At 44.5% G+C, this 12,219-nt stretch overlaps 1 protein-coding gene across 1 annotated transcript in view; it reads right to left on the reverse strand.

Moving 5' to 3' along the window:
- LOC109322400 (melanopsin-like) overlaps nucleotides 1–2,051 on the reverse strand; it is a 57,465-nt gene extending 55,414 nt beyond the window's left edge. Inside the window, exon 1 of the mRNA XM_019553478.1 lies at nucleotides 1,918–2,051. Coding sequence (XP_019409023.1) covers nucleotides 1,918–2,051 — 134 coding nt within the window. The remainder of the gene's footprint in view (nucleotides 1–1,917) is intronic.
- Nucleotides 2,052–12,219: the final 10,168 nt, after the last annotated feature.

Raw genomic sequence — 12,219 nt, forward strand, 5'->3', positions numbered from 1 at the left:
ATCCGCTCCGAGTCCCTAACTCCAGACTCTACGCCGCTAATCCCACCTGTCCGTATCTAATTGCCACCCCGGCCCACCGTGACCTTGGGGCCCGATCCTTCGGTTTTCCCCGACACTACTGTGTGGTAGCATCACATGGCATGAACACTGGTTACTGCATAGTCATTTAGTATTTGTGTAAGTACTAAATGACTGCACGGTAACAACTGCACAGTCAGCGTCTTGTGTAGATGCAGCTTTGTTAACTTAATTTGTTGACTTGTTAGTCAAACCTTACAGTTTAGTCATTTGAAACATTTCTATGAAAAGAAAACAATAAGATCAGTGGTAAAATTTTTGCTGTTGAAAAGTTTATCAATATCTGCCTAGATCAGGGGTGGCCAACCCGCAGTCCTGGAGTCTAAACTTCCAAGTCCAAACTAAGTTATGCACTCAGTGTGAGCAGCCATGTGACATGACATGACATAATGGCTATGAAAGCTGGTCACCTTGTGCTTGTGCAAAAATTCAAGGAGATGCATGTTAACTTCTGAAGAACTGCATGTGGCTCCAGAGCCATGTGTTGGCCACCCCTGGCCTACAGTATGCCAAACGACTGGGTAACATTCACTCTGCTGCTCGAAGCAAAAAGACAAAAGCCCTGAGTTTCCAAGTTGAAAGTTTCCAAGTGGAAAGTCATGGACTGTAGGGCTGGTGATTCCCAGTTCCATGGAAGCATTTTCACAGGCATTCAGTTCCCTTCTCTGGAGGCAGGCCTATCTTAGTTCTATTGCCTTTGCTACACCAGTCCTCCTAGACAAAGTTAATGCTGCTCCACCAGCAGTGACTCAGGCCCTTTTCCTTACCACAGAATTTGGACGATCTTCAAGAAGGTCTACCCTTTGCAGCAGTGTGTAGCAATGCACAAGACACCTATTGTCTATCTGAAGACTGACGGTGCTGATGATTGTATAATGAAATGTATATATGTTTCCTTGATTCCCAACTCTCCCCTTGCACACTGTGTTGACTGCATGTGTCAGTCTTGGCAATACCTTTTACATCTTCTTGGGTGATAGAGAAGGGTGGAAGTCAAAGAGAAAGAGAGAAAAATATAATGGTGCATTCAGGAAATTGTTCTTCAAATTTTTAGAGAGAGGTAGTTAGTCATGTTTGTCTCAAGTCAAGCAGAAGGCAGGATAGAGGTACAACTTAAACTAACTGAATCAAAGAAGCAAAAAGCTTTTGTGAGCCAAACCTGTCCTGGCTCATAGACTTTCATCCTCAAATGGCATTTCTCAAGCACCAGACTACCTAATTCCTGTTTTCACTGAGGCACCAGGCTTTGCAGTGGACACAGGCACAAACTGTGTCCCCTCATCAGTACAGGGCTCGTCATCACTGGACCAATAACTCTGATTATAACACTGAATATTCATTCACCTGCACATCTACCAACATCACACATGACACTCCCTGGTTACAGTGCCTCTCTACTGCCTACAGTGAACAGAAGGGGCAGTCCCTGTATGAAAGAATGAGGGGCACTAACCCAACATCAAATCTAAAAGACACACAAAAACCTGTGACAGAACACTTGAGCATCTTTGATCTAATTAGTCTATATTGTTCATCTCTACTCTGCCATTAAATTTGTAGGTATACTCTATCAGAAAACAAGTCCCAAGCTTATTTTCTCAATGTTTTAAACTAATCAGAGGGAAAGGAGATCAACAATAAATCTCCAGGTGATATTATATATATATATATATATATATATATACACACATATAACCATGAGTATTTCTATGACCAATAATTGCAGAGTTAGTAATAGAGGAAACTGATTCAGAAAGATCACACATGGAACGCACACCTATATACACAGAGAAGACAGAACCTCAAGTCATTGTCTCATCTGAAACTGAATTCTTGTACCTGTAAAATGCATAAATAACTAAGAGGTTGCCTATAATTCCAATGGATCCGATTACAAGAATACAGGTTCCAACTGTGTAAAGAACATGATCAGGAACATCCAATTTGGCCGCAGTAGGGTGCTGAGTTCCCATATCCAACATCTGGAATGAAAAGCAAAGGAAAAATTACCACAATCAGTGCTTTAGTTTAACAGGATAAGTAGTCCATATCCTGTATATCCCTCCAACTACTGATAACACAACATAAACCTTAATAAGACAAGGAAAAACTTATCAAGAATTTATTTTACTAGTAGCATTGACAAGTGCTAACTTTGTTATTTCTTCCCTAGACCTTTAACTTGACTTTTGCAATAGGAAAGGTTCAATCTCCTGTGCGTCTCCCAAGTGTTCTGAAAACTCTACATAGACAAGAACAGCAGCTGTAGCACACCCTCTGAAAGCACAAGCTTATTAAATAATTCTGACCTCTGCATTCTTGTCACTGCCTTAATAAAAAGTAACCAGTTCCTTATATGTTTTTCCTTTAAGTTTAAATTTATTCAGCAAAATACAGTTGGCAGTTAATCAATTCAGCTCTTATTAGCATTGTTAATGAGAGCTTTGTGAATTACCAAACAGAGATTATTTACTAAATCATTACAGCTACATCATGTTGTGTAATTTACAAACATACAGAAGATCTACAACCTAGTTCAGATACATAGAGCTTTAATAACCAATGGGGCTATGGCAATTTATATCTATTGGGGATTTATCTTATAACAACATTTTGCCCTGCTTTACATTCCAAAGTTATACAAAATGCGAGGCAGACAGATTGTGGCTCATAGGATCTTAAATTAGGTGATAATACAATCTTAAACAGATCAAGAATATTTGGGGTCTTCTCCGAAATGTATTACAAAACTAAGGGGACTTTGGAAGGGGAGTTGAAGAATGCAATGGGAATTCTTTTTTTTCCTTTCATTTGATTATCCCATTCTTGTGACATCTTACATCTCCCTTTATCCTTCTTCTGCTGACCGGTTTCCATTTTCACTTCTCAACTCTTCAAATCACCAAGCAAATATCCCTTTCTATCCAAAATGACTTAAAACTCTAGTCAATGAACAAAACCTAACTAACTACATGAAACTATCAGCACATATGCCTCTCTCACCTGCTGCTAACCCATTGTTTTCTGTGGTATCACTCCTTGCATCTTGCCTATGATGGTGCAGTAAGATCTTTGGGGGAGAAGCTGTCTTTAATTTGTTCTTGGAGGCATGTAGTCTACTTTTGTGTACTGTGAAAAATAAGGATAGGCCAGATAGCACCCCTTCCTGTGAGAAGAGTGTAAGCAGACACTCAACATGACATACTTTCCTTGCTTTCACCAAGGCACCAGGCCTAGCAACAGACCCATATGCCACTTGTGCCCCCTCATCAACACAAATTACATCATCGCTAGACCAAATAACACAGATTAGAACACCTGAGGTTCATTCACCTGCAAATCTACCAACATCATATATGCTATCACTTTCTTACAGTGTCCTTCTGCTGTCTACATCGGACAGACAGAAGGAGCCCTAAGCATAAAAATGAATGAGCAGTGATCTGATATCAATTCCATAACAATACACAAGCCTGTGGCAGAACACTTTAATTTCCCAGGACATTCCATCACTGACCTCAAGAGTAGTTGTTCTTAGAAAAAGTTTAGAAACCAACTTAAACAGGAAATTGCAGAACAAAAAACTATCCAGAGACTGAATGATGCTACATAGGGTCTATACATAGACTACGGATTCTTATCCCATTACCTGGATTAGTTTTTGTGACCCATTTGTTCCTATGGATTTATTACTTGTTTTCCTTTTCCAGCACTGCACCCACTCCCCTCCTTATCTTTTGTAATCAGACCACAGCCTCCACTATATACACTACTCTGTGCATGTCCTTTCACAGGCTCCTTTAAAGTGAGATTGGGCTCCTGAAACCCTATGCTACATATCTCTCATTTAGTTAGTACATCCTGCAAGAGGCATATATAAAAGTTCTCCAGCGAGATTCAAACTTTTAAGGGACCCAACTGAAGTAAAACTTCAGTTGGGACTCACTTTCTGGTGGAGACACAAGGGCAGAAGCCTGTCATACCCCCTGAGAGTCCCCCGGCGGACCCCCATGATCCCCAACCCCCAGCACGGAGCCAGGAGGTAAGCGGGGGACCATGTCTGGTAACCAGACAGTGGTGGAAAGCAGCTGACAGGGGCCAAGGAGGGCCCCCCCCCACCGCTACTTTGCCCAGCCCCCAGGGAGTTGCGCAACCGGAGCCACACAAGGAGGCATGCTCTGGGCCCGGCACATGAGTCAACACAGGAGTTTGAGCAGGAGGGTGTGTGGAGGGGCCATCAGCAGGCATTCTCAGCCCTGAGATGCCCCCCAGCACACCCCATGGCACACCTCATGTCTGTTGCACCCCCAGGCAGCCGAAGCCTCCCATGCCATGGGATAGACCTCTGACGCTGGATCTCGGGTAAACGGGATAAGGGATCAGCCCTCCACACTCTCCAGGGAAGACCCTATGGACCTAGGCACTCCCCCACTTCCTCAGTAGGCCAGGAAGCCAGGGAATCCTCCTGTGGGCAGCTATGTGAGCCTGTCTGCCAGGCCACAGCAGCAGCAACAGCTGCTGGAGAAGGCCATGTGGGAGTAATTACACCCGCCTGGTCTCCTACTCAAACAAGCACCTACAGAACTGTGCAACCAGGGCCCACCATGTGGTGATGGGCACATGCTGCATCTCTAGGCTTCCTGATCTGAATGGACCCCCCTGACTTGGTACCTCCAAGGTCTTTACCCAGGCAGAACCTATGGTCCCAACCACCAGACGGAGCCCTTCACTCCAGGCTGCGGAAGCTGCCTGGCATGTCTGCTGGATGCTGGGATCTGTGGTTCAAGCACTCCCATTTGTGGAATGTGCTCGCTGGTGGAGACTGTGGAGGGCCAGTGAGGGAGCTTCAGGAGGATGTGAGCAGACTGCAAATCATCAGGGAATACAAGGCACATATTGATGCTTACTGCCAGGCCCAATATCTGGAGAAGGATATCATGGAGACCAGGCAGAAGAGCGGGGTTGAGCAAGATGCCCCAACCTATAGTGGATGGAAACTGGTCACATCAGGCCCAAAGCCATGATGTGCAGGGCTATTGGTGGAGTAACTGATGCACAACAACTACACAGCCCTCACACCACCAGCGGACAAGGCATCTATATCCTTGCACCTATATTCCTGGCACTGAAGACAGGACAGGAACAGCCACTCCCACCAAGAAAGCAATGAAGGGTGATTGTTGTGGGAGACTCTGTGCCACAGGAAACAGAAGGTGCTATTTGTCATCCAGACTCCCTTGCTCAGGGAGTCTGCTGCATTCCAGGAGCCAGGAACTAAGATGTAATGAAGAGAATCCCAAAGCTGGTCAGCCCTATGGACCACTACCCCATGTTCTTGTCCACGTGGGCACCAATGACATGGTGAGAAACAACCCTGATAGAATCATGACTGACTACAAGACTATGGGGGCAAAGCTCAAGGAACTAGGGGCACAAGTGGTCTCCTCCTCAAACCTCCCAGTTAGAGGCTGTGGTTGTCAGAGGGAGGAAGTCAACTGAAGGGTTTGGAGATGGTGTCACAATGTTGGTTTTGGATTCCTCAACCTTGGCAGGAAGTGCTGTGGAGCATGACACAGAAGAGGCATTGGCATGCCCAGCAGGTACTCTGGAAGGAGGACCAGGAAGTGCCAGGGAGCATGGCACAGGAGAGGCACTGGCATACCCTGGATCCTCTCTGGGAAGAGGACCAGGAAACACCGCAGAACATGGTAAGGGAGAGGTGGGTGGCACGGAGGCAGGGAGGAATGGGCTGCATGCTGCGGAACCCCTGGGGAGGGGTGAGAGCCAGGGACAGCAGGACAGGCTTAGGGACAATGGAGCTATGATAGCCCAGGGCCTGCACAAGGCGGAGAGCCATGTTGGGCTGCCAAGGTGAGTGATGGGAACACTGGCTGAAGTGACTGGGACAGCCCAGGCTCAGGTCAGACAGGACCAAGGCGGGAAGAGGCAGGGACCCAGAGAAGGGCCCTACAAGAGGACTGCCAGGGGTGCAGCTAGGAGCTGCTGAGCCTGCAAGGCAGCTCTTAAACAGGGGAAGTCAAAAAGCCCCACCCAGGGGAGGCAAGACCCAGGGCCCATCACTGGATGCTGATCATTTTCTGTAGTCGTTACTCGTTGGTTTCCTGTTACAAAAGTTTCCTACAAAGAATTGATGGCCAGGAGGTTGCTGAACTTCTGAGGTGGAAGTACACAGATGAGATGTTATTATCTATAAGTGAGACCTCCAGAGATTGATGCCCATCTCAACAGTGGATATGGTAAGGGTGGAGTAAAGGGGAGGTTGGAGCCCCATGAAGAAGCCCAGGTGAGAGACCCAATGGGCTACCTTCCAGGAACAGGAACAACAACCGGAACACATAGGTAGTGCAAAATTAGGGTCTCACCTTGATATTGCTGTAGGGCAGGGCACTGGTTAAGTGCAGACCTAAGCCCTACGCCTACCAGCACCCAGTCCTCTTCTGGCTGCTTCTCTCCGGGGCAGGAAATACCCATTCTTGTGCTCCCTCCACCAATCTGGAGGGAGCACACACTATGAAAATGTACTCCTTGCTTCAGTGCACTCACTGTTCCAGCCAGATAAGTACTTCTTCCTGCTCAAGTTTCTCAGGGCTTTTCTCCTGTCCGCTCTCTTCCCCTCATACTTGCCTTAGCCCCAAGCTCCTGAGGAAGAGGGACAGCTGTCCCTGGCTCTGGGGGCAGCTCCAAGCCACATGGAACTCGGAGTTATTTCTCTTAGACTAAGATTGCACCTTATTGGGTGCATCTCCACGAGATGGTTCACTGCACATTAGGCTAACTTAATGCACAGTAAAGCGCCACCATCTACATGTGTGCAGCAATTACTGCACACTACATTCATCTAATGCACCGTTTTATATTACCTGTATATATATTTATAGTACCTGTGTACATATATAAAACAGGAATTAACTAATGCACCATACTGCACAACTAGATGCTAGCCCAGACAGCAGAGGTCCATAGAGGGAGGGGAGAGATGTGGCGGGACACAGGCAGATTGGGGCACAGGACTGAGAAACTGTCCCCTCCTCCAGCAGTTGTTTCCTAGTCCTGTGCTCCAAATGGTAGATCGGGCCACAGGGCTGGGAAACTGTTCCCTCCCAGTAGGGACACAACAGCTTCCCAGCCCTGTGCCTCAGTCTGCTGATCAGGGTATGGGGCTGGGAGGCAGCTGCTTGGGGAGGAAACAGTTCCCCCCACTCTTTGCTGCCATTTGCTCCCAGTTAGCTGTCTACATGCGTGTTAGACAATGTGCAGATAATCTACTATCTTCTTCCAATTATTTGGATAGGTCATTTCTCATATAAAAAAAATGTACCAGAGAAGGGAAAACAAGATCATGATAAGTCTGAGTGTGACCTGATGATGGCGGGGGATAAACAAATCAGAATAACCAAGATTACTTGGTAGTGAATAGAGAAGAACCAGCTACTTTATATGGTATATAAGCCATTCTTGTGAAGGGTATACACTAAAAAAGTCCTCCAAAATGGTTTGTTCTCTAGTTCGTTGGGACATGAAAAACAAAAATTTCAGATGTTTCAAAAAATTCACCATCCAAACTTTCACTTAACGGTCACTGGAAAAAATTTTTTTTTGATAAATTGTTAATTGTCAAAAACTGGAGGAAAAACCCAACTTTCATATTTTCATAAACAACTGATATCTCTTATAAATACTTATTTTGATAGGGAAAAAAGCATACAGCATTTAAAAAACCCCATACACTTGAATGAAAATTTTTGAAAATTATATACATATCTAAAGGGATGGATAATCTCCATTTCATTCTGTCCTATGAAACAGGAACAAGGATTCAGTGAATAAATTTAATAACAGGTAATTATAGAAAGAAATAAAAAGATTTTTCATAAATGATGATGCAGTTAGTGAACAATAAGGAATCCTATAATTAAGGAGAAAAATAAATAAATTACTTACAGTATGAAGACTCATTGAAGGGGTAAAGGTGAAGCTGAACTTGATGTGTGGCAGGACCAAGCTCCATTTGCTAGTGCAGGACAAGATTGGTCAAGGCAGCCAAAGGGAAGGTGGGACATGCAGGGAGCATCTACATGAGATAATTTACTGTGCAGTAGCCTAATCTACCATGCAGTAAAACCTCATCATCTACATGTGTGTGGCATTTACTGCACAGTAAACTAGGCTACTGCACAGTTAGCTACTACCTGTAAATACAAGTACTAGATTAACTGTATAGTAGTTATTACCTTGTAGCGCTCGCATAGATGCTGACTGGGAGCAAATATGATCCCAGTCAGCCACACCGGCAGGGGTTTACAGGAGATGGGGAAGTTCCCTGTCCCTGGTCCTGCTCAGCTCCCAGCTCCCAGCTCCCCCCAGAAGCCAGGAGTCAACCAGTGCCAAGATGGAGTCACTTTCTGGGCCGCCCTGCTGCTGGCCCCGTCCTGGTATTGTATGATTTCCAGCTCCCCACAGGGGCTGGAAGCCAAGCAGCACTGGGACTGGGGAGCTCTCCGCTTCCCTGCTCACTTAGGGACCCACCAGCAGCTGCCCAGCTTATGGGGAAGCTGCCAGTGAACCCCCTTCCAGGTGGGGATTCCTCATCCAACAGGGAGCTGGCTGGGACCTGTCCTGGGGCAGCTGCCACCCAGCCCTTGGCTGGCTGGGCGGGGTGCTGTCAGCTGTGTGTCCCAATGTGTACAGGGCTTGGACAGCCCTGCTGGCTGCAGTGGCAGCTGTCTTCCAGCCCTGTGCACATCAGGACTAATGTGCACAGGGCCAGGAGACAGATGCTGCTACAGCTAGCAGAACTTTCCTGGCCCTGTGCACATCAGGACTGGCCCCCATGCCCCCTGCCAGCCCTCAGGTTAGCACCCTGGGGGAGCCTGGAGCTCTCCCTGGCCGCTGCAGGTGGGCAGAGCAGGGTAGAAGTAGCTTCATACTGGGATCCTGCCATTGGGAACAAATTTGCTCCCAACAGGGTGTACGTGTAGTAGATGTGCTCCTAGAGAAGGCTTACTGTACAGTATTTTACTGCACAGTAAGCCTATATCACATTGATACCAAGTGTGTAGATACACCCTCAGTACATCAGATCTTGAAACCTCTTTAGCTATGAACAAATAATGCTCTTCAGTGGCTGAGCACTGCAGCATCTTACATCAGGTCTGCCCATGTCCCTTTGGGATTGTGTACACAGATAGCCACAGTAACTGCCTTTCCTCCTCCTCCCCTGAAAACTCTCACATGCTCTGTTTGCATTAAATAGGATCTAGACATTGCTGCTGGGCATGTATGCTGCAGAGACTAATTGGGTAAGGGTGAATGGGGAAAAGGAAGCTTTCCATTTTCTTCTTGTTCAGCATCACCATTCTGTATGTGTCAGGATTTATTCCTAAATTACGAGACTGCCTTGCAAGGAAATAAACAGGACCCATCAATTAAGCACATCCAGATTCAGTGCACTTCCTCACGTGGGAAAGGCAAGAATTTAGTTTTTAAATGTTATAACTTTTATACCTTAAATATGTTATTGTAGGAGACGATTATAAAGTTCACATCAAAAGGTAACTTCCCTTGTTTGCCCTGTGGAAAGCAACAAACTTCTTGGGCATTCTTGTCCTGATTTGTTTTTCATTCATAATTTTCCACTGAAGGAAATTTCATAAGCTGCAGAATTTGTAGCGCTTTCAAAATTCAAAATGTGATTCCTTCTTTATTTCTAGCAATCCATCCACATTCATTCCTAGAGAAAAGCTGTAATTCAGAAAATAATAAATATTTCAGTTTGAACAGCTCCTGAGATCCCTGTATTTCATAATGGCTTTAAAGTATGATTTCTGATCTCACTAGACCAGCAGTTGACCACATTTTCCAGGTGGCAGGCTGGAATGATGCAGGTTAGGTCTGAAGCAGACTGACAGTAGGAGGACCACTGCTACCACTACCACCACTGTCATTTCTCTGCAGCATTGAGTAATGTCAAGGCCCTTGTCTGCCAAACACCACCAAAACCTCCTGCTGACCCATGATCTGTAAGTTGCTGACCCTGAGTTACACTGCAAGGGTCTTAGAGTAGGGACCTTGTCTTTTTAGATATATAAAAATTCCAAGTCCACTTTTGGCATCACATATATAGTGATAACCCTCACAGAGTTTCCTTTGAAGCATTGCAGTGATAACCTTCTATATGGGATTTTTCCTAGTAGCAACAGTAAATAAAGAGGGGTTTTATCTTGAGAGCTAGGGTAACCCTAACATAATTGAATAGCTGAGCAAAGTCAAGGAGGGAAAAAATCTTGTACAAAATTTGATGACATGAACAAATGTGAATAAAAGTCATATTATACTGTGTTAATAATATACATGTGGCCAAACTGATACAAAGTTAACATGAGAAAAATAAAGTTAACATAAGAAAAATAAAGACTAAAAGGCTACTTAACTCTTAACCTAAAACTAAATAATAAAGCTGCATTAGAGCAACTGATATAAATAATAACTAAAATACTGTAATGAAATCCCACAATATCTGACAAAGTAGTGCATCCATTCAAGCTACAAACAGGTATTGGATTTGTCCCAGGATAAATCATTTTCAATGGATAAGAAGCACTGGCAGTTGGTCCTGGGACATTGCAAAGCATGTCTGAATGGCTGTCCCAGGATTGCATCACTGAATTAATGGCAGAAAAGTGGCAGTGCATTCAGCCTCTCACTTAATTCTGATTGGAAGGGTGATGTGTATGTATGTCAATCCTGGGACTTTTTATTTGGGGGCAAACACAGGCACAAATGCCTCTGTTTTGGGACAAATGCCATGGCTAGAAACATTATATGCTATTTGTCCAAGTGGACAGAAGATTAGCAAGACTATTAAAAACATGAAGCCACTACTTCTACTGAAATAAGAGAAGAGAAAAGACTAGCACCAACTATGAACAAAACTAGGTTGCCAACAGGTATCATTCAAGGACACCCATTAAAAAATTTGCACTAGTTTAATTAAATTGATTTTAAATCAACCTTGTGAAACTAGTTCAAACACCTAATTGTTGGTACATTTAAACTTGTTCAAACCTCACTTTACTGAATTATGCTAAATTGATTTATTTGCTGGAATGATTTTAAGCCAGGAATAAATCTGTTTGAGTGCATCTGGCCTGGAGATTTGATTGATTTGACACAACTTTTCTAAGACAAACAAGTTCTTAGCACAGAAAGACAACAAATGATAACTGTTAATGAGAAATTAGCATTACACTTGAGCCCTTTACCTTAACGAGTTTAATAGAATTCCAATGTGCTTTTCCTGCATTAAAGAACAGTTGAATACTACATTGCCTAACACCTGCACAGAGATTGTTCCTCACCCATTAAGTTTTGAGTGACAGGGGCCTGCCAGTTTGAGGTCTGGTAATTTTGATTGAAAACCTAGGCAAAACCTGTTAAAAATATTTTAACATATATGTAGAAGAAAATAAAATCAAGAACACAGATACAAAATGAGTGACAACTGGGCTGGATGACAGTACTGTAGAGAAGGATCTAGGAGTCTTAGTGGATTACACACTTCTATTGACGCTGGAGTGTAATGCAGCTGCTCAAAAGGCAAGTACAATTTTTGAGCTGTATCCACAGGAACATTAGATGCAAGACACTCCTGTATCTGTTTACTGAGCACTAGTTAGGTCTCATTTAGAGTGTTGTGCCTAGAGCAGTTGTACTCAATCTTTTTTTTACCAGGACCCATTTGTAAAAAATGATAGCTAGTCCCAACCCAGCAAATAGTGTAAGTAGAAAACAGCTCCCTGGTCCTCCTACCAGTGCCCTTTACTTCTGACCTGCTGTCCCCGCCCCCAGGCCTCAGCCCTCCACTGTGTGGAGCAAGGGGTGGGTTTGTGGGGCATGGGGGCCCTACGCAGCCCCTTGCAGGCTAGAATTCTGGTTTTTCCCTTGCAGGGTGGCAGTCTCCCATGTTTTTCTCTTTTAAAAGAGAATCCATTTTTAAAGTCTGTTTATGACCCTTCCATATATTCTTGTAATCCACTTTTGGATGACTCACGGGTTGAGAAATGCTGGACTAGATGACATTTCAAGCCCTGCTTTTCTGATTCCATGAAGAACAGCTGAGAC

The sequence above is a fragment of the Crocodylus porosus genome, unplaced genomic scaffold, assembly GCF_001723895.1.
Source record: "Crocodylus porosus isolate Cpor-Errol unplaced genomic scaffold, CroPor_comp1, whole genome shotgun sequence".
Taxonomy (NCBI): domain Eukaryota; kingdom Metazoa; phylum Chordata; order Crocodylia; family Crocodylidae; genus Crocodylus; species Crocodylus porosus.